At 48.1% G+C, this 22127-nt stretch overlaps 1 protein-coding gene across 1 annotated transcript in view; it reads left to right on the forward strand.

Annotated features, from left to right (window-relative positions):
• The window catches only part of LOC142594309 (uncharacterized), a 99410-nt gene that overhangs the window by 12196 nt on the left and 65087 nt on the right, over positions 1 to 22127 (forward strand). Inside the window, exon 2 of the mRNA XM_075716913.1 lies at positions 5974 to 6029. Within this exon, the coding sequence (XP_075573028.1) occupies positions 5974 to 6029 (56 nt within the window). The remainder of the gene's footprint in view (positions 1 to 5973; positions 6030 to 22127) is intronic.

Genomic DNA, 22127 nt, shown 5'->3' on the forward strand with positions numbered 1-22127 from the left:
CATTATTTCCTCACTTTCTCTCTCCCTCTTTTTTTTTTTTTTTTTAAACCTGCTAGACATGATGTTTTGAAGAAGTGCTGTTATTTTGCCAGCTTGCTCTGTCTTATGCTTATCCATTCCTTCTGTGAGTGCCAATGTTTATGTCATTGCAATTTCAGCAGAGCGCTCTGGATTGTAACGGAGAAAAGTGGGAGTCAATGGGTTGCTTGCAGCAGATCCCACCAGCTGGGGAAAAAAAACATGTTGCAGTGCAAAAGCTGAGGATAACACAACTTGTTCCTGAAAGGTGTAAATCAGAAGAGATATTCAAAGTAACCCCAGGCGTGAAGACCACAGTGTCACAGGGCGAGGAGAATTTATTGGGATATTCTCTGTGTGTACAGCACCATGCGGGACCCAGACCTCATGTGTTTTGGGGCACTTGTATACCTCTGTACTAATGATTAAGCATGTGCATACTCAAGATTGAGTACGAGTGCATGCTATGGGTTAAGTATGGATTTTCAGAGTGAAAGAGGTATATTTTATTATGACTTTTCTGCTTTCCTGCTGCTGAGCCTTTGTTTCTAAACCACATTTTCAGTGGCAGCTTCCCCTGGGAGTGGGAAATGCTTGACCAAAGAGGTGGATTAAATGAGTTGCCATCCAATGAAGGCATCTGCCGCACAGGAGTGAAACCTTGAATTTGTCAGAGTTGCATTATTAATACTTTTCTGAGGTCCTTGAATGGATTAATTAAACAGATGGGTTTTTCCTGTGGAAATGCTGGCCTTTGTTTTGGCAGGTGGGGATGTGCCAGAACTGAGTGAGATGTTCTGTAATGAGAGCTATTAAAAGGTCATTAAGTGATGCAGAGGGGTTTTGAAGTTGGGTCTCACTTTCTGGCAGCAAGCTTTGTGTGAGCAAATTTTAAACAACTCCTGTGCTCTTTTTCTCTCCTCCCCACCCCCCCTCCCCCTTCTTACTGGAGCATTTTGATTGTTTAAACTTTGAGGGCGACAAACTGAAAGATGTGCGTGAAGGAAGTGAGAGGAGACAGAGGGCCAAGACTCCATTGTGCCACGTGGTCCTCCTTGCCGTGGCCAGTGACTAGAGGATGCAGGGTGTGGAGTTTAAAGTAAGCTGCAAAGAAAGAGGGAGAAAGAGAGACAATCAGTGGACGCATGCTCTGTGCATAGAGTTTGAGTGACTTAAAGAACAGCTTTTTGACCAAGTGGCCTCGCTCTCCTACATCACTTGGAAACTCCTGCCTGTGCCTACATCCAGCCAGCTCCCCAGTGCCTCTGTGATGTTTTCCCCAGTGCTTCTGTGATGTTTTCCCCAGCACCACGGCACAGAGGTGCTTTGTTGTGTGCCTGCCAGAGATTTTGCAGGAACTCAGTGACTGCAATCAGCTGACTTGGGGGGTCTTGCTTTCTTCCAGGGCAGGGTGGCTCGTGTAAGGACCTTCATTCCCAGCAGCATGTGAAGAGGTTTGTTTTCATTTCACAAAGATCATGTTTCTGCCTTGTGGCCTCACAGCAAACCTGGGCAACCAAGCCCTGAGCTCCCTACCACAACCTAAATGAAAAGTTGCACAATTTGTTCCTTTTTTATGTCAATAACTGCAAGGTTTTATACTCATTTGAGAGGAGACAAGAGCACGAGTTCCTTGCACAGGAGTGTTTGAGCAAGACTTCAGCCTGGGGCAGATTGCAGGTCCTGTGCTGAGCCCTCCCATGCTCCATAGGCAGCAAAAAAAAGGCAGCTGGAAATCACTGCCTGCCTTCCCGTTGACGTGCCCTGTTGCAGGGACAGATGCATTGCAGGGACAAAAGCAAAGCAGGTCACAGCTGCCTCAGACCTGCTCCTGGGGCTGGTACAGAGGAGGAAAGTGCTCCTTTCCACCTGGCAGTGGGGAATACATGAGGGTGTGCATGTATTTAATGCCCTCGAAACTGTAGTTCATGGCCAGGTGCTTTCTAGTTGACATGCAGTTTGCACCAGCTCTTGGCATCAAATCCCTTGGGACTGAAGTCAGCTTTGATGGCCGTAAATTGGATACTGCCATTGCCAGGTGAGTCAGCGCTTGCTCCTGCTCCCTCAGGCTGGCTTGAACCTGGATGAAAGGTGGGGGCTCCCAGGTTGGCTGCCCACCCTGACCTGCTCCCAGCCCCTGGGGAGAGCCACTTACCCTGACTTGCTGAGGATGATGCCCAACTCCCTGTGCGCCTGTGGCTCATGGGAAGTGAAAGTCATCCTGCTTGGACTAGGCAGGTCTTGCAAAACCATGTACCATGCTTTAATGGCGGTGGTCCATGACATTTCCCTCCTTTGCAGGGTAAGTCTTTAAGTTGCTAAATTTGCTTTGAGCAAAAACTTCTTTTGGTGGTGCTTTCTAAGGAGGAGATCAGGTGCCTGCGTGGGGTAAGCAGTTTTCTGAATCCTTATTAATGGGTTCATTTTATAATGCCTCACTCGGGGTTTTCCTCTGCAAATGAGAGGACTTTTGGGAATTCTGTACCTTCTGCAGTAAACGTGCTGTTAATTTTCTTCCACAGCTCTGCTGGTTTTAATAGTAACCTCTCATGTTAGCTGTAACAACCCATATGTTGATTGTATATATTATTTAATTCACTGCTGGCCTACCTCAAGGTTGGGTTTTGATAGAGTTTCAGTTGCTGGGAGGACTTTAAATCCAGATGAGATGTTTTTCCTAAAGGGAAAGATGTTTTCCCTAATTTAGCCACAGCTGTTGGTCTTAAAGTAGGAATTAAGCTGGAGATCTCCTTTGGCATATTCTTTGTAGGACACCAGATCACAGTGGGGGTTCTTTTCTGGCTTGAAAAATGAATAAGTAGGAGCAGATCCCATGCTCAGTGACCAGTCTCGTGCCATTTGGTGGATGCTGATTGAGCAAAAGTGACCCAAAATTAAATTAAAGCAGCAAAAATACTGTGTCTCACTGTTTATGCTAGGCACACTTGCTTTAGAAGGCAGTGCTCAGAAGTCATATCTTTAGTTCTTGTGGTTTAGCGATATATATTTTATATTTTTGTGTCTTAAAGATACAAGGCAGACATGGTTCTGGGCGGGCAGGATGTGACTGTGCCCCAGCAGCGCTACTGGTGTTACTGGGGTAGTTGATTGCTGCTCTCTGGAAGAGCTGGACTGGTGAGAAATCAAGTTATATGGCTATTGAGATACTGCAAGCCTGTTTAACATCACATGCAGTGACAGGAGGTGTAGGGGAGGTGTATCACCCATATCCAGGAGTGGGAGATTGTCATAGCATAATTCACATTGGAAGAGACTTCTGGAGATCATGGATCTCCAGATCCATGCTTTCCTTGAAGCAGGTTCATCTAGATCCAGGACATTGAAATGGCCACCTGGAGATGATTGCTGCTGGGTGACCATTTTCCTGCAGAGGAATGAGTGGCATTTCCAAAACTGTTACATTGTGTCTGGGCTCTTATTTCTGATATGTGCAGTCTGGTTTAGTTTAACTTGGTCTTGAGCCTTGGAAAGAAGTGTCTGGGGTTACGTCAGAGACTGCAGCTTTCTCCTATCAAGTACAAGGAGCCAAGTGATACTTGAATGGGCAAGAGAAAGGGGAGACAGGGCTGACACACTCCAGGAGGTCCCAGGGTATGGAGGGAGTTCCAAGCCTTGTTGATGTGGGAATTGCAACTCCCAACACAGCATTTCATTCCCACAAAGAAGGGAATGAGGAGAGGGGGAACATCGATAGCTAAAGGCTGGTCATAAACCAAGTGGTTTCAGCTCCCTTGGATGCATTAAAGTGGTGCAGGAAGGAGCATCCCAGGCCATCCCAGCATGTTCTGCTGCTCTGCCTCCTCCCCAGCCCTTCATTTCAGCTGAGGGACCCCCATGCCTTGCAGCTTCCTGAGCCAAACGTGCAAACGTGACCGTGAATCTCACCCTGGCTGGTTTTTACACACAGAGGCTGGTATTTCCTCCCAGTTCCCTCTCCCCCTGCACGGCCCCTTCACAAAGAATGGAGTCAGGCATTGCTTGTGACCTTGACCTCTGAACCTCTCCTCCCCTCCTCCCAAAATGTGAAGCATCTGGCAGGCATGTGCTGCTTGGTGGGGCTGGTGGAGCTGCAGTGATGTTACACAGACGGTGGCTTGTCTCCAGGCTCCCTTGCCCCACTTGTCCTTTTGGGATGTATTTGCTCTGCAGCCCTGGAGTGGTGCCTGCTGCTGGCACGGTGGTGGGTGGCGGGGAGACCCTGCCTTTAAAAGTGATCCCCAAGAAGAGGGGTGGCCTGAGCATCCCTCCTCCTTTCACATTGCTCAGGAAAAGTTTCCTCTAGGGAAAGGGTTTGGTGGCTGCAATGAAGTTATCAAAGGTTTGACCATCACAGGGCAAGGAGTGATCTAGAATGACTCCAGCTTATGAAGAGTGAACCAGATCTCCTCTTGGTTCCTGTGTGCTCCTGGCTCCCAGACAGGGAGCTCAACAGGAGCTCTTTTTATGGGCTATTTTGAAGAGGGAACCAGCTAGTTCTGGTTAATCCCTTCCTGGTGCCTCCAGCAGTCATGATGTTGTGTTGTCTGAGCTTCAGAGAGATTCAGAGCTGTTAATGAGTCCAGCAGCTGGAGCATTAAGTCTTTGTGTCAGCAGGTAGTGTGCTCTGCAGATCTGCAGAGCAGCAGGCCCAAGGCCCCTGTGTCCACTCTATGTGGGCTCTGTGGTTTTTACCTTGGACTGGTCTTGGATTTTCAGTCCACAGGATACTCTCTGCGTTGGAGAACATTAAATGTCCTCCACAGAACTTCTTCTGGCTTAGTCTCACCAGAAAGGCATCATTTATGCGGTCCAAGACTGCTCTGCAGTGTAAGCTGAAGCACAGTAACTGGGGAAGGTTGGGGCATTCACCCTGAAATGCCTTCCTGATCCTCATTAAAATAATTTGTGCGTTGTTTTTTTTTATTTGCTCTGTTTATTTTCCCCCTTCAGAAACAGTTTGCAGAAGCATGTTGTGAACATGTCTTTGCTGCAGCTCGGTAGAGTATGGACTAATGTCCCAAGGGAGCCCTTTTCAGCCTTCCTCTCTGAAGGAGATGGGAGGCGTGGAGGTCCTCACTGCATGCTCATGTCTTAAAGAGGCACAAGAATGGCAGAGCTAATTTTCAAGCCACCTTTCATAATCTGCATTAAGATTTGCTCCCGACTTGTGAATCTTAAATGACAGAGAGGCCCCTGGCCCTGGGCTCCTTCCTGCATGTGACTGTGACTCACAGCAGTGGCAGACGTGCTCTGGCTCGTAGGCATGCTCTGTGCTTGTGGAGTACACATGTAGCACACGCATCTCTCCCTGAGCAGAAGAATAACTCCTTCACTCAAAACCTGGATGCAGCATTGTGGTGCCCTCCCCACTGGTGCTGCCTGTGGGGAGCCCAGTCCCTGGACTGAGCCACCCCAAGCCCTTCTCCAGGCTCTCTCTGCCCAGATAGATGCAAGAAAATGAACCCTGCTCCTTTTCACAGCACATAGTTGCCTTTTCCCTACTTTAATCTCCCTGAAAGTGTTTTTGTTTCATTTTTATATTCCTTTCAGGCTTTTACTGAAATTCCCACAGGGCCCAGGCCAAGCGGGTAGGAGATGCTGATTGGAAACAGAATAGGACTGGAAATAACTGATATAAATGGCCTGATAAAACAGCTGGAGCCTGGCTGATGTGCAGAACCAGCATGGGACTGTCCTCGCCCCTTCTTCCCTGCTTGGAGAGGGCTTGAGCCAGCCAGGAACCAGCCCACTCCTGTTAACTGCTCCTCTATTATTTTTTGCTCTCTTTCTTAATACCAGTGTACAAACATTGCTGCAGAGAGCAGGGGTTAATGCAGCTCAAGCCCTGGCTCATAAGCAGCCTGAAGAAGGCCACTCTATTTGTTGGGGTTGTGCATGGGTTGGCACGATGAGGTCTTGGTCCATTACTGTTGCTTTACACCCCTGCTTGTATAGGAAAGTTGACTGCCAAGAAGAAAGGGATGGGCATCAAGATTTTCCACAACATAAAGGTATGCATGTTGCTTTGCTTGAATAAATGAGTAGATTTTTCTTATCTCAAACCTGAAAGTGGGTTAAGCGAGTAGGAGAGTAATTGTCTTTTTTGAAACCTGTAACATCAACAGTTGCCATATCAAAGACAGCATAAGAACTGCTTGCTCAAAGCATGGTGCAATAATCAGGAGATTACTGACATCTCTGGGTGATGGTTGCTGTTGCGTTTGAAGCGATGCCCTGGATTTGTTGCTTTTGTAGCTCCTTCTGCAGTTGAGCAGAGCAAAGCTTCATCTGTAGCTCCTCAAGGACCCTCACACCCCATCCAGGGTTTCTCTTTGACTTGATGGACAGTTTGCTGCTGAACACCATGAAGTGGGGCTCCCTAGACCTCGACCAGACTGGCAGTCATGTCTCCTTCCCTGTGCCCTTCCTCTGTGTTTTCTGTAGAAAAGTAACTGCCTGTTGCTCCTTCTCCATGAGGGATTAGGATCCACAGAGCTGCCCAGTGCTGGCGAATCCCTTCTCCAGTGACAGTCCATCTCTTGTAGGTACTGACTACATTTCAGCATGCAGTTGTGGCCGTATACAGTCTGTCTCACTGTACCTTGAGGCAGTGATGACAGGAGGATAGGGCAGGCTCTTGAAATGTGAGAATCAAATATTTTATGGAGAAGAGGTATTTGTGCCTGGCTGTCCCACACCTTTAGGCAGTGTCCTGGTCTCTGGGCCGTGGCAGGGAAGGAACAGCTCCACTGACTTAGTAGGTCTGCGGGAAAGGAACAGCAGTTTAAGCCAATTCCACTTTTTACATTATTCTTTTGTTTGCTTCACTTCTAAACTAGAAGAAAAGAAGGAAAGTCACTTCTTCATGTAGTCCTGCTGCTCACAGAGCACTGAAGTGTGCGGCAAAGTCTGGAAAGCACTGCTGCAAGCCCAGCGTGAGAGACTGCCACAGCGATCTCTAGGACATTTAATCTGATGACTTGAAAACAAACTCACCCCAGTTAGTTTGGAGGAGCCCTGTGAGAGTTGTGCTCACAGCAATCCGCATGTTTCTCGGTGAATAAATCTAGCAGGTATTGCTGGAGTTAGACAGGAAAGTAATGTTCTCCGCCCTTAGGAAATACAGGTGCGGAGAGTGAGTGCAGCCATCCCGTGGTGTCTGCAGCACACCAGCCTCAGAGAAGTATTTGTTGTACCTTTGTAGAGTTGCTCCTTATTAGGGATATTTTTGGGAGAGCGTAGAGGAGCAGAGCTGTACTGTGGCAGGGGGTTGTCCATGTCTAAGGAGCTCACGTGAGATGTGGAGAGGGTTTTTGGAAGTGTAGGAGATTTAGGTCTGGTGGGATCCCAGTTTCTTAAATTCTCTCCTCCTTTGGGACCAAGCTCTCTGCAAAGGCACTGTTGTCAGATGGCTTGGCTGCTTGTCCCTGTGCTGGACACCTGTTCTGGGGAGATCTGGGCTTCCTCAGCACATGCCTGGGAAGAAAAAGTGGTGGAGCCTAGGGTTGCCTGTCCTGAGTCAGCTGCAGATGCTGGACATTGACACTGACCCTCCCTGGCCTAGGAACTGTGCAAAGGTGTAGGGGTTTGCCTGTCCCACAGGGATGCTCTGCTGGAGCCTGAAGGTGTCCTGCCACTCCAGCTCCTCCACACCATGCCTTGAAAGATATGTCAGTGTAGATGGGTCCAGCAGACTGCCCTGACCAGCCCCATTCCAGCAATAAACCTTTTTCCCTCCCTATCTACCTTCCTCAGACTGCTCCCAGTTTTCCCACAGAGGCTGGTCCATATTGGCTGAGACCTTGGGCTTCACTGCTGCTAGCTCCAGGTTGCCAAGGATGTGCATCTCTTCAGCAGCTTCCAAAGCCCAGACCCTTTGGAGGGTCACTCCCAGGAACCATGTAAAACCCCCTGATTCATAACTTGTTATGGCTATCTTACTTTCTGGCAAGAAGGTGCAAGGCCAGGTGGCAAGGATTGCTTTTCACAAGCTGGGAATGTTTTAATATCTTGGAAAGAGAAACCTTGAAACCTTCCACTGGAAGGATTTCTCCCATTGTGATATGGGATACAGTATATGGCTTAAAAAATAATTCCTGGCAATTTTGGAGCAGTATGTGATATATTGTTTTAGTTTAGCAAACCCTTCTTTTTCAGTCTGGGAAGTTAGCTCATGGGTCTAGCTTTTCTTATTCTTTTTAATCACTACAGGTGGCAGGGCAGTAATGTAAGGCACCACTCACTCCAGTGAAGCTGGAGAGATACCAGGGTGGGTTATGGGTGAAGCTCATACTAGAGGAGTTATGGTATCTTCCAACCTGTGTGTATCTATAAAGACAGTAATTTGAGTGGTCCTCTTGACCACTCCAGAGTACATTGTACTGGAGGTGATTTGCAAGTGAGGTGGAATAGGGATGCAGCAAAGTACATGCCACAGAGGTTATCAGACATGGTGCTGAGGCACTAAAACAGAAGATAAATCTACACAGAGGAAAAATATACTTGGGGATGTTCTTCAGGTTGGCTGCTTCAAGGTAAAGGAACAGTGAAGTTGAGGGAGGGTGGGCTTGGGGGTCTGCTTTGATGGACCTTGATGGACTTGGAGCCTGAAGCTGAGTTGGTAGTAGAGAGGTGTGTCTCGGTCACCTAGTGCATGTGGTGAGAAAGGAGGTGGACAGAGCAGGGCTTGTGAAACTGGGTCTAATTGGGTGAATAATTTCAAATTGGGAAGTGGGAGTGAAATTCAAAACCATTAAACCAGCTGGTTTTCCTGTGTTTTGCAAAGAAAGCTTTTGGGGTTTTTTGATGGTTTTGGTTTGGTTTTTGGTTTTTGGAAATGTCCTGACATCTCAGGGTTTTAAAAACAAAATTTCACATCCAGTTTCAAAACAGCTGTCTGTGTTTCAGTTAACCAAAGTTAACTTGCACTGAATAAAAGAAAATAATAAAGAGGTAACTCATCCACAGACAAAGATGAAACCCTTCATTTCTAGGCTGACTCAAAATGACTCATTTTCCTTCTTTCCTTTTTTTTAATCATATATTGGGAAAGTTTTCTGTTTGACACCGATCTCTTTCCAGCAATTTTGTTTAACCCTGAGACCTCCCCCACATCCCAAATCCAGCATTTTCTCAGTGTCGTCTGTTCAGAGAAGTGGAGCATCTCTAATGAATGTGCTTTCCCTTGCTCAAAGGCAGTGGGAGGAATGAAGAGCACCTGGGTTTTGCAAGGCAGATACATCCCTGCTGTTAAAACAAGACTTGTCAACTCTGTGTCTGGGCTTCTCCCAAAATCTGCACTGTTATCTGAGATGGGCTGTGCAGAGGCAGCATGCATGGATGAGTGTGTGTGACCTCTGCCTTTCTCAGTTTTACTTGTGATGAATAGTAAAAGCTTGAAAACTGTTTTTTTGGTGGGAGAAGAGAGATTTTCCTCTTGGTTCTTCTGCATAAGAAACTGTTTTTTCTTCCTGCGAAATTCTCTAGGTTAGTAACAAGATGGAAAGAAAGGAAAACTTAATTTGGGCTGGGAAGTGATTATTAGTGGGGAGGATAGGATGCTCCAATGTAGCCTTAGAAGTAGAATATACAGGAGTGGGCATGAACTAGCCTTTGGGCAAGATGCTTTTCACAGGGAGGAAGAGGATTTTGAACCCCGGGGAGAAAACAGGTGGAGTTCTCCACATCCAGCAATGGGCTTTTGCATAAAGGCTGACCATTGTAGAGGTCTACATGCCCATGGGTCATGCCCATGTGCTGAGCATATCCTCCTTGGGATCTCATCCATAAATGAGGTTGCAGGAGGCTTCTTCAGTCCCAGTGGAGCATCTGTGCCCGTCCTCACCCAAGCTCACCACCTGCAGAGCCTCCTCTGCCCAGGATCCAGCCATGGTGAGCCAGTGCTCAGCCTTGGGACATGGGGGAGCCATGGTGGATGAATGTCTGCTTGAGGGAGTGCTGAGAGGGTCAGCCCCTTGCGTGTGTGTGTGTGTGTGTGTGTAAAGTGGTGCCTCCAGCACAGTTTGGGGTTTGACAGCTTCTCTCCATGTGAAGGAAATCCTGGTTTATGTTTATTTGCCCAGAGCTTTTTGAGCTGTCGTTCAAGCATTATGGGCTGAACCTGACCCATGAGGCTTTGGTGAGATGAGACTTCACAGGAAGAGGACATCTTTGTGCTTGGGGGGGCTCAGGGTCCCTGGCCCCACTGCCTGGGAAAGCAGCAGCTCATGTCATTGAGCAGCTTGCCATGAAACTTGAAGGCTCATAGGCACCCAGAAATACTTCGGATGTAAAAATAGCAGTGAAGGGGGAGAGGTGGGAGGTGAGTAGGTCTGCGAAACGCCAAGCATAAAGAACTTGGAGGACCATTCAGGCATTGAGTAAAGGTTGAAACCGCAACAATTCAATAGTTTGTGCAGGAAAATTGGCAGCCACGAGTGTGGAATGAATCACAAATGTGCACATGTTTTGCCCGAGGTGAAAATCAGAGTGCTTTTTGGCTGTGAAATGTCAGCTTGTTAGTCTGAGAAATACTCATTTTTAATTTTTTCTTTAATCTTGTGAGCTGTGTTGAAGGGAGCATAAGGGGAAGGTCAGGACTGCTGCTCCTGCCCCGCTCTGCCCCAGGCTGGGCTGTTGCTGGTGCATGAGGGTCTTGTGCTTCTTTCTCTCTCTTGTTCCTGCTCCATTTCTGCAGATCCCCTGGGGCAGATGATGTGTGGTAGCTAGGTACAACCTCCAGAACATTGTTCCCGATCAAATGAATTTTAACGCCAGGTCAGAGCCTGAGCACTGACCCTTGCAGCAGCATATCTAAAAGCAAAGGAAGCAGAAATAGATCCCTGCAAAGCACTGTGCACTTCACTTGCTTGCAGTGAAAAACTTTCCCTTTAATTAAGTGCTCTGGTACTAATTTGGGTTTGGGCATTAGTCATACGCTGAGTAACAGAAGCTGGTAAAGGCACTTGCAAGACACAATGGCAAAGCTCAGCTCAGGCAGGTCCAGCTCCCACAGCCTGGGGCTGTGGCAGGTATGGGCTCACAGGAGCAGTGTCTGTCTGTCCCCTCTCCCTCAGCATGGGTCCCTTGCTACTTTACAGGGAATGCCAGTATCTCCAAAGTGATTAATTGTAGCATGAAGTGGCTGTATTTTAGCTAAGGTAAACCATGTGCTGAGCTGTAGCTATTCTTTCAAGGGGAAAATTGGCCTTGCTGAATGAAGGCAAGGCTAGGAAAGAGTTTCCCTGAGTTAGGATGGGTTTGGACAGAGGTTTGCCAGACACTTGTGGAATAGGGAGTCTCCTGCATTGGACTCCAGGCTTTTGAGAAAAACAGACAGGAGTTGCCTTCCCCTGCCAGCAGTCAGGACCCTGAGTCTCCAACAAGGTCCTATGAAGCACCCCTGGTCCCTTCGCTGCCAGGCAGGTGGCTGGAGGAGCCTGGCAGGCAGCAGACTGTGCATGGGAGCCTGGACATGGCTGGGGCCCTGGCTCTCTGCCCACTGTGCTTGGCACAGCACAGCAGCATGTCCCTGGCAGCCTTGTGTCTGGCCCCGTGTCCCCTGTGTGTCCCCTGGCTTTTGCCCTCAAGCTCTCTTCCCCAAGTGCCAACTTCTATCCAAAGCCAGGCCCGCGGGACAGGCAGTGCTGGTGTGCATCCAGCTTCGTGGGTGTAACTGTCATGTTTCCCCTGTGCTTTCGGGACCATTGATTACTCCAGGGTGATGGTTTCAAGGTTTTCTCTGCAGACTGGCATGCTGGAAACACAGCTTTAAGCATGAAAACAGATGTCCTCCTCCTGCCCCATGAGGGGTTTCTGGCTGGGGTATGGTCTACCATCACAAGCGCTGCAGCCTTGTATTCACCACAAAGAACCTTGTTGCAAAGTCTTGGCGGTTTGCAACCCTTGTCACCCCTGAATTTGTGAGTTTGTACAAGTCAAAACAGTTTTGAGCATGAGTTTGCCAGCTCCATGCATGTGTACGCTTGTGATGAGGCCGGAGGCCCATTAGCAGCCAGCTGCCCGGGACTGCATGGCACAAGGCCAAGGGCACGGCAAATTCTGGGTAGGATCTTTGCCCACCCTCCAGCTCATCTTGCAAGGATGCAATAGCAAGGTATTTCCTAGGTGAGCAATGTGGGAGTGACATGACCCAGACCTTTACAGTTGCATTATATGATTTCTCCCTGAGTGAAGTCGTCAGCTCCTATCAAACTTGGAAAATTAAGTTTTCTGACTCCCTCACCTTCCCCTGGCCAATTAGTCTTCTGGGCCACTGCAGGGAGGTTGATAAAGCACATTTGTCATGAATACACTGAGACCCAGCAGAAGAGGGTAGTGGTTGCTAGGGCTTGATGTTAGGAGCAGAGCAGGCAGCTCTGCAAAGGACCTGTGAGCACACGAAGGGTGAAAGCTTTGAAAGATTCTCTCTGGGTATCTGCGGCTCCTATGGAGGTTGCCCTTCTGCCTACACCTCTCTAGCTCTGCTGAAGATTCCTGCACCTCTGGTCTGCTGGCAGCAGAGTTTGAGAGGCGAAAATCAGCCAGGTTAGGGAAAACACTCTGATTTTTTGGCTGCAGGAAGAAAATAGCAGTCAATTTGGTCAATGCAAGGACTGAATTGTGGGGTTGCTGAGGTTAAAAGCTGCAGCGTTTATTGCTTTAGCTGGGCTGTAAAAGATCCCTGCTTGGCATATGAGGTCTCGAGGGAGCAGGGAGGATGGGCACAGGAGAAGACAGGCAAGAGCTTCGATGGCAAGCTAATTCTCCAATCCTTCGCATCAGCTAGGATATGCACGTGTACATCCTACTTACCTCAACACAAGTATTCTCATGGTGCCTCCCAATGTTAGCTCTGCTTCATTTCTCCACCTGTACAAAAGGAAAATCGATTTACCCATGATCATGTGGAAATGGAAATGAAAACCTGGGCAACATGCTGAATCATCAAGTGAGCCACTACATAGGTAGATTTGCTTCACCAGAGCAAGTTATGAAGCAGCATCTGTTTGGATATATTGTGTTCAGTTGTCATTTTCCCTGGGGATCTCAGTTGGCAAGGATGTGTGTATACAGCTGGGGACAGCACAAGCCCTGCTCCTGCATGGATGGTGGGCGGATGCTCATTGGCACAGTCTGCACAGGTTTAAGTTAACCTGAGACTCCTTTTTATGCCAGCTGGGCAGATTTGCTGTCGCTCCCTCCAGTTGCAACCACTACCAGAGATGAAGCTGCACTTGTGGGTTCTGTTGTCTGAGCTGACGGGGCAGCTCCGGTATTTGAACATAAAGTCCCCTGGGTCTGAAAACAAAAAGGACCTTTCATTGCTTTGCTGCTGCAACTTTCCCGCAGTTTTTTGATACTGTGTTTATAACTTGGAAGACAGGTGTCACAGAGATCCTGAGTCAACATGCGCTTTTTTGTGGTGCGACAGATGGCAGCTGGCACACAATCAGACTCTGGTTGCCTTTCACCAGTGACTAACATCTGGGCATAACGCCTTAGATCTGGTTTTCCTTGCACGTCACCGATGATATGAGGTTTAAGCTTCAGTTTCTCAGCCTGGGATGATGTTACACGTACAGTTTAAAATCACTGTTAGACTAAACCAAATGAACCAATTCATCACCAGTGGAAGGAGCAGGAGCGGGGGAGTTTGGAGGAAGGGTTTGGTTTTGGGGTGCACCAAGCCCTTATTTGCTGAAATGAGAGGAATTCCCAGGATGGGCTCCCTGTACATATTTATTTTTGTTTTCTCAGGCTGTAATCTCTCCCAGATGTGTAAGTCTGCAGCAGAAGATAATACTAACCCAACCGTTTCCCTTGTTACTCAAGACACTTTCAACATTGTTGAAATAATAGCTCAAGCTGAACCTCTGCCAGACTTTAAAATAACTTGTCTAAGACAATGGGAGGTTAAGCTGGAGAAACATTTGTGAGGATGAACTTATAATGGAGAAGAAGGGAACCAAGGTATTTCAAAAGTAGATACTTCCATCAAACCGCTGCTTCATTCCAAAACTCTGAAATTGAATTTCTTTTTGTAAGAAATCTTTCTGCCTTACTCACCTCTACAACTTAATTTCAGTTTTGTAGCTTCTGGTGTATATTTTGCTGATCACCCTGCCATTTGGTGAAGAAAGGGGAGTTAGGAGCAAAACCAAACCCTTCCACCTCCTCCCCTTCCTACCGCTGCTCAGAGAGCATAGCCTGCAAAGGGGCTGCTTGTGTGCTGCTATGCTACAGCTAGCTTTCCTACCCCCACAAAGAGTTCCTGAGATTTTGAAAATGCATCCCATTCTGCCTTAGGAGGAGTTTAAGGCTTCGCAAAACAACATGAAAGCTCAAAAGGGAGAGAAAGTGGTATGTGCCCAGGGATCTCTTAGCAGCCCAGCAGCTAAGCAGAAGTATCTTCCAATGCTCCTCAGGACAGGAGAGACTTGAGCTCAGGTCTCTGCCAACGGCTGCTAACATGGACACTGCCTTTGGCTCAGCAAATCCTTACGCTGCAGGGAGCTGGGAAGAAGCAGCAGGAAAGAGTCACCCTGATCCTGCCCTTTTCCTCTTCTCTCCTGCAAGCATCCGCTGTTGGAGCCAGGGATGGGGGCTGGAGGGGCCTCTTTGTAGTTCTGACCTTGAAGTCTGTCAAATTCAGACAAGCCTTGGCCATGGGACCTTGGGGTGTGTTTGTGCACACCAGTGTGCGTGTGCTCTCCATCACCACAAGAGGATGCTGAAAATCAGGGGTACAAACTCTGGCTGTGTTGTTGCCTGTCCTGCTTGGTGCTGGCCATCCCATCCAGAGGAGGTTTTTCACAATCATCTCTTCATTGCTTTTCTCTGGTGGCTTTGTACATATTTATGTGTGTGTCTTCCAACCCTATAAAACAAAAAAACAGAGATGGAGACTTTTGGAAAACTGGTGCTGGAAAAAAGCCCCTGGAGCGTGATAGTTTGCAGAATTTGCTATTAATTTACTTTGACAATAGAACAACAAAGAGAAGCTTATTTACTAGCGACAGTGACGGCTAATGTTGTTGGGACTTGTCCCCACTCAGTGTCACACAAGTTTTACTAGTATTTTTTTTAGTTGTTTTTAAATTAATCCCCCAGAATCCTCTGTATAGGCATTGTAGACCAATTCAAATCTGGTTTATGCTGATTCACTGTAATTCAGTAATTAAGTTTAATTGCTGTGAGGCAGTCTTGAACAGATTGAAGAGTAGCTATGTGGGGATTTGCACAAGTTTAAATGAAATCCATTGAAAAATACCCCACCAGCTAAACCTACTAAGCACTGAATATAGATAAAACATCAGTTTCACAGTGTTTGGCTTGAGTAAAGTGAGGGTTTGAGCTCAACCCAATAGCATTTGCTGTCAGTGCTTCAGGAAGGGACAGGACATGCATGCACAGAGCAGAGGAAGGAGGAACTGGGGAGGATACATGGAGAACAGGGGATGAGAGACACACCAGGGTGTGCATGTGGCCTGGGGGTTGAGGGGTGTGCAAGGTTGGGGTGAAGTGTAGCACCCCAGAGCATTTTCTGAGAGACCAGGAGCTTTGTGTTGACATTAACTCTCTTGGTTGCTCAGGAAGGAGATGGTTGAGGAGCTCTGAGGGATCTCTCAGTACATGTCTTGGGAAGGTTGGAAGTGGCTTCTTTTTTGTTTTCTTATTAAAAAACCCAAACAAACAACACCCCCCCCCCCCCCCACTAAAACCAAACCAACGCAAGTGAGACCACCAAGTCCTGCAGAACAGCTAGCTGTTGTGAGCTTTCTTCCCAGCCCTTCCCAGTGCCTGCTTCAAAAGGGTCTTTGGACTCTCGTTTCTCAGCTGTCAGGATATTGATTTTCTCCATGTTTGCAAAGCCTTTGCCTGTCCCCACAAGGGCAGGAAACATACTCTTTCAGTTAATGGGATGAGAATTTCACACCGTCTCATGGCTTGGGCAGTTGGGATTTGCGGAGGGAAGACCCAATGAGGATGGTGAAGCTGAAGGCTGAAATGCCTGCCAAGCCCACTTCCCCACTCCTGTGGCCACTCTGATTTCATTGTCCCCTTTGTGGGTTTAGCAACTCTGAAACTCTTTGCTTTCCTGCTCCCATTGCTCTTCTCCTGAAAGCTCTTTTGCAGGCTCTCTTCTTTTTCTGCCGCTTGGCCTACTTTTTCTTGTAATTAGCATATCCTTATTTGGGGTCATCCTTCACTTCCAGCAGCCCTTCCTCCTCCCCAGGTTTTGTCCCCAAAAGCCCCATCCCCATCCCAGCAGAGCTCCCGGTGCTGGGCCTGTACAAAGGAGCGGCAGCACACCTGCAGATCTGCGTAATGAGCTTGAAAAGAACCCTGTGCTCTGATTTTTCCTGTCTAAACAATGTGTATGGCTAGCTCTTTCTTCTGAAAAGGTTTTGCTTCCCTGAAATTTTCTGTCCTCTCTGTGGGTGGGTGGTTGCATTCACTCTTCCACTAATAGGTACAACGCTCTCCGTGAGAAATGCGCTTTTTCTTTTTCTTCCTGCTTTGGCTCTGTCCCCTTCATCTTCCAGCCACTGGGTCAAAACCAAATTATCTCTGCTCTCCGGAGCAGGGAGGCGAAGGTTGAAATCCTGTTGCATAACCCTCTGAATGTGGGTCCATAACTGCAAGCTGTTTGCACTTCATATTAAACTTCATCTCACTGTGGCTTGTGGTGTTGCACTTAAAAAGAAATTATTAGGTGGCAAGGGAAATGGGAACAGTATGAGATGAAGGTGGCAGAGGAGGTGATACGCATGGCTGCTATGGACATTATTTATGTTACAAGCAATTCTAGGATAAAAAGAGAAGCAGGAAGAGCTGCTGGAGGGTTGATGTCCTGCAAAGACAACACTACCAAGGTGTCCTTGACCTTGTCCACCCAATGTGCAGAATCATCAGGCAAGTCCAAACAAATATGAAGCTGCCATTTTGGGTCCCCTTGATCCAGAGAAGGTTGCACACAACCTCTGAGCCTGAGAACATCTTTCAGGAGGCAAAGAGTGGAGGGGAGTGAGCTGTTGAGAGCTGAGTGGAGGAGCATCAGTGTTTTGGGAGGGCCGTCTTGTTTTGAATGCTTGGTTACAGACCATGCCTACGCTAATGTGGTGGAGTCAGCAGTGTGAGGTGCCAGGAAACCCTTGCCCCACTATAAAAGCTTCTTTTTCCATCACTTAATGCAGAGAGCCTTTATTACTAAATTCTAGCTGTTATGTACAAGCCTCTCCAATTCAGAGTGTGAAAACACAGCTGAAGGGCATGGCCTGTGATCCTAAGCAGACTTCTAGCCGGACATTTTCATAAGGCACCCAGAAATTAGAGACAGAAAGACCCTTTAGGTCATATGTTCTGTTCCCCAGCCAGCAAGCACCAGGGTTCTCCTGGGGTTGTCCTCAGGGCTTGTCCAGCCCAGTTATTTTGGGTCCCAACCAGTGGTACCATGTCCAGGGGAAGTGACTCAGTATGACAGACCCTGTTACGAGCTCTCCCAGGGCTCCAGTTATGTTTTACGTTGTTTAATATCATCTCCTTTTCCCTCATTTCCCTCTTTTGGGGAGAACACAAACCTGAGGACAAGCTTCACATGTACATACAAACCAGAGGAAAGCACAGATGGTTGTTTTTCTGTCTCTGCAACCTGGGGGTGCCACCCCAAGGGACACCTTCCTCTGGGATGTAGCCCCAGGGGTGAGGTGGGGAAGGACCACCAGTGAATCTTGTTGGGGCCCTGAGAACACTAATGGGCATTAATGGCCCTGACCATCCTCACCTGGGACCTCCACCCAAACCCTCAGCCCAGAAGCCCCATTTAATCTCAGCCCTGTGCCCTTAGCCCTTCCCTAAGCTGTGGTATAGGGTACTTGTCTCCAGCCCTGCCTCTGACTTTGCCTCTTGGATGCACCATGGACCTACAATGGATGTAGCTTGTCTCCTGTCCTGTATTTGGCTCTGTCCCTTGGATGGACCTTGCACCCACACTGTAGTCTTGTTTCCAGACTAGCTTTTGCCCATGTATCCCTTTGGACTTGTTTGTGCTCCATGGTGGACTGTGGACCTTGTTCATGGCTAGCCTTGCCTGGGGTTGCCTATGGACCTTATTACCAGTGGCCGGCTCTGCCTGCTGTGTTCACCCACCTTGGGACTGCCTGTTGGTAAGGCATTGCCTGCACTGGGGTCCCTTTTACTTATTTTATTTTACTTATATGTCCCTTTTACATATTTACTTTTGGGGCTGTCCACTGGGTCACCAGTCTGACCATGACATGTTTCCTGTTTCTCCTTTTGTTCCTTGGGAATTTTACCTGTGTGGGGCCAAAAGATCAATGAGGGCAGGAAAACCTTGTATTGATGTGGATCTTTTGGTCTCATGCAGGTACATTGACAAAGTCCCCAACACCAAACAGTGCAGGGCCATATGCAGACACCTCTGCCTTCATTTCTCCTGAGCTCTTCATCCTAGAAAAGTTGGTGCTTTTTGTGTGCTTAATATTTGAGCTGGAATTTGTTTATAAATTTTCAGAGTGGTGGGGTAAAGTCTTTTGTCCCTCTTTCTGTGTGTTTTTCTAAGCAACTTCATTTTAAAAAAGGGACATGTAAAATCCTCTAGCCTGAGCTTGGGATTGCTGGTACATCTGCACTAAAACACAAGGTCAGTCTGGCTGTTTCTCTTGGTTCAGTTTCTGGGCTCTTGGAGGCAGAGACTTTCTGACACAACACCAAACACCACAATGGGTTCATGGAGTGTGATTCAACAGCTTCATGCTGTATCTCTAATAGCTTTTCATAGGTGTCCACCTTTGCACTGACTGCTGTGTTCCCCATCCTTGGAAGTATTTCTCCTAAAACATGGTTGGCACCCTGGTGACTGCTGGTTAACTTCAGCCTGGGGTTAACTTCAGCTTGGGGTGCTGCTTTCTTGGCTCTGGCTCCACTGGCTGTTGCTTGTCCTTGCTGAGGTTGGCCCATGCACAAGTCTCCCTGGCACTGGGCTGCCTGGGAAGATTCCTGAGATGCTTTAGGAGCCCAGAGGCAAGCTGAATTTGGCAGCAGCTGTTGAACTCCAGGAATCCCCTTTCCAGCATAGAAATAGCCCTTCTGCAGGCTTTTTGTTTGAGGTTGAATAGCAAAGATGTTGGTTTGGTGTGCTGAATGTCCTGAACATGCACTGTGGGCAGTCCTGCCTGGCTTTTCTGCAGGTGGGCAAGGAAGAACCCAATTCTAAAGCTCAATGCAAATGCAGCTGGACTGTGAGCACAGCTTGGTGCGAGCTCTGCCTTTGGAGTCCTGGGCAGCACTGCTTCCAGGGTGGAGGTAGGAGCATGCCGGTGGTGAATGTTGCTCAGCAGTGGTAGAAAGAGCATTTGTGAACAGAGCTGCTCACTGATGGCCACTGGAAGGAGATGGGGAAGCCTGGCTGTGAAGCAAGGCAATGGGGTGAATGCCTGTGGGGATAAGACACCTGAGCCCTAGGAAGCTGAAAGCTCATGAGAAACTATGGGGCGCTTTTTTTGGTGTTTTTGGTTTGGGGTTTTTTTTTTGTTTTTTTTTTTTTTTTTTTTGTAAAGGAAACCTAGAATTACCATATCAGACAAATGGTCTGTCCTTGTCCCTGACTGGCTGCTGCAGTGACTGCACTCACTGCTTCCTCAGCATCCACCTGCTTGGGATTAATCTGCTCCCAGAAAAAGGCTGTGACCCTGATCTCTGATAGCTGGTGACTCAGACCCTGCAGCTGAGAATCACTTCCACAGGTAATCTGTGTCCTTGAGAAGCAGCATGTTTGCTCCCTGAGGTTAAGGCAAAGAGGGCAAATAAATCTGCTTTGAAATTTAAAGTAAATCTGTGACATTCTTGTAACAACCAGAAACCCAGCAGTGTCAGGGATGGGGAGCTGACCCTTGGTTAATCCTGGGGAGAAGCTGCAAGCAAAAGCTTTGGTGTTGAGGCTGGTTGAGTGCTAAATCCAGTGTCATAAACAACCTCGCTGTGCATCAGCTTCTGCCCCAGGATGAGAGAGTAGTGCCATGAGCTGCAGCTAAGGCAGCAAGACACTCTTCAAAGTGTTTGTAGTAGATCAATCCCATCTGATGCTTTGCTGGCTTGTGCAGCATGGGTTTCTGCTGCAGGCATTTCTGAGGCCCCACTGGCTTACCCCAATGGCGCAGAAACTAGCCAGATGAGGCTAAAATAGATACATGGAAAGCTGCTTCTGGAGAACAGGGAGGGGGGAAAAAAAAGCAGTGCATGTGGAAGAGCTGCAGTCTGGAGCTGGTAAAGCAGGAGAAGGCCATCTGCCTTCCAGCTTCCCCAGCTCTGTGAGGGCTGGTGTCTGAAAAGCATGTAATTTATTTCCACATTTCTCTTCTGGCTTATGGGGGAGGTCAGGGAGAGGAGAGTGGTGTTTGCAGTAGCTGATCTGCCCAAGGTATAACTGTGCAGCCCATTGCCAGGGTTTGAATGCTGATCCTCTCTGGGGATTGAAATGACCTATTGTCATTTAGTTGTCCTTGCTTGTCTCCAGTAGAGGTTTGGCATTGTCCTCTGAACTGCCTGCATCTTGCGAAGGGGCCATGGGGTGCCTGCGCTTGGCTCTTGCTCTGCCGGCTCCCTGTGTGTGTGTAAAAATGTGGAGAGGTGTTCATAGGGATGGGAACATGACTAAATCCTTCCTCTGATGTTCAGGCTCTGATGGCTGCCATGCGAGAGTCTGCAGTGCCTCATAGCTCCTCTGTTAGAGCTGGGGTTGCTCCTGGCCCCGGACGTATGGTGGGGTCAGCCCATCTCTCCCTTGGCTGGCAAGTGAAAAGTGTGTTGGTGCTCCATGCTGTGGGCAGCTGCCTCCTCAGCTACACCAGGTTGTGCTTCCTCCCTGCAACCCCTTTCCTGAGTTGTAAGAGATCTCATTAATTTCACTCCTAATTCTGTTTTTCCTTTATGCCAAATTCTTCTCTTGGGGTTGGTGAGAGGTCCAGAGGTAAACACTAATCCTGGCTGTTTAAACCTGCTGGTGCAGCCCTGCCCTGTGATTGCTCTCTGGCTACCTCCAGTTCCCAGGACGCAGGGACAGGAGTGTCTGCTATTTTATTTAGGAAGCACCAAGCACATGCTTAACTTTAACCCTACATGCACATGTTGTCATGTACCATGGTTTTAACTTCCAGCACATGCTCAAGTTATGTGTTAAGGCCATACCCTGCCCAGGAAAACTTCCATGTCAGCATGTTATTTCTAGTACTAAGTCCCCAGCTGCAGCTTGTGTAGGAAGGCCCTTCACCTGATAGGTTCAACTGAATTCACACTTGTCCGCCTATAATCACCAGCAAAGCTGATTGATGATGGGGGCTGCAGGACCTGGAGATGGAGCGTGCAGGTCTTGGTGTGTCATTTGGTGTCAGCAGCTGGGAAATTGCCTCCCAAAACTGCTTGGGAATGAGAAGGGACAATATCCCTGATATTTTTTTTTCCCTGACAGCTGTGTATGGTCCCAGATTAATTCCCCACACTGTGCATGCGCATCACTTGTAACACTAATAACTCTGCCAACTTGGCAGTTTCAAGGTTTACAACCACCGAAGTCTCCAAGGGGCTCAGCCCTGCACCCTGTCTGCCTTGGTACCATTTTTACAATGTTCCTGCTGCCTAAGGCTGTTGTACTCTCATGTTGTTGAGCTGAGAGTTGCCTGGGAACATACCTATGCTGTGACTGTGTGGGGAGCTGGAGAAATACCTGATGAAATCCCAAGCCACCACGAATAGCTATGTCTCCTGCAGGACCACATTCCCTCCCCTCCTTCCCAGCATGGGGCTCTTTCCGTTACAAATTCTTCTGAGGAGATGGTGGCAGGACTGCTACATTAGTGTCTGAAGTGGATCAAAGCAGCTTTCTGCTCAATTGACTTGTTATTTTCCAGAGCAGTGGATCTATATGGTGTGTATATCTCCTGTCAGGCTGCAGCATGCCCGAGGATGTTCATCTACCCTCAAATAAATCTTGCACCTCATCAGCAGTGGGAATTAGAGTGAATACAGAGGCTGGATGCCTCCCAAGTGATGGCAGATGCTAGTGCAGATGGTACTGGCAAGATTCCTCCTGA

Source organism: Pelecanus crispus, chromosome 9 (genome assembly GCF_030463565.1).
Source record: "Pelecanus crispus isolate bPelCri1 chromosome 9, bPelCri1.pri, whole genome shotgun sequence".
In the NCBI taxonomy this organism is placed as follows: domain Eukaryota; kingdom Metazoa; phylum Chordata; class Aves; order Pelecaniformes; family Pelecanidae; genus Pelecanus; species Pelecanus crispus.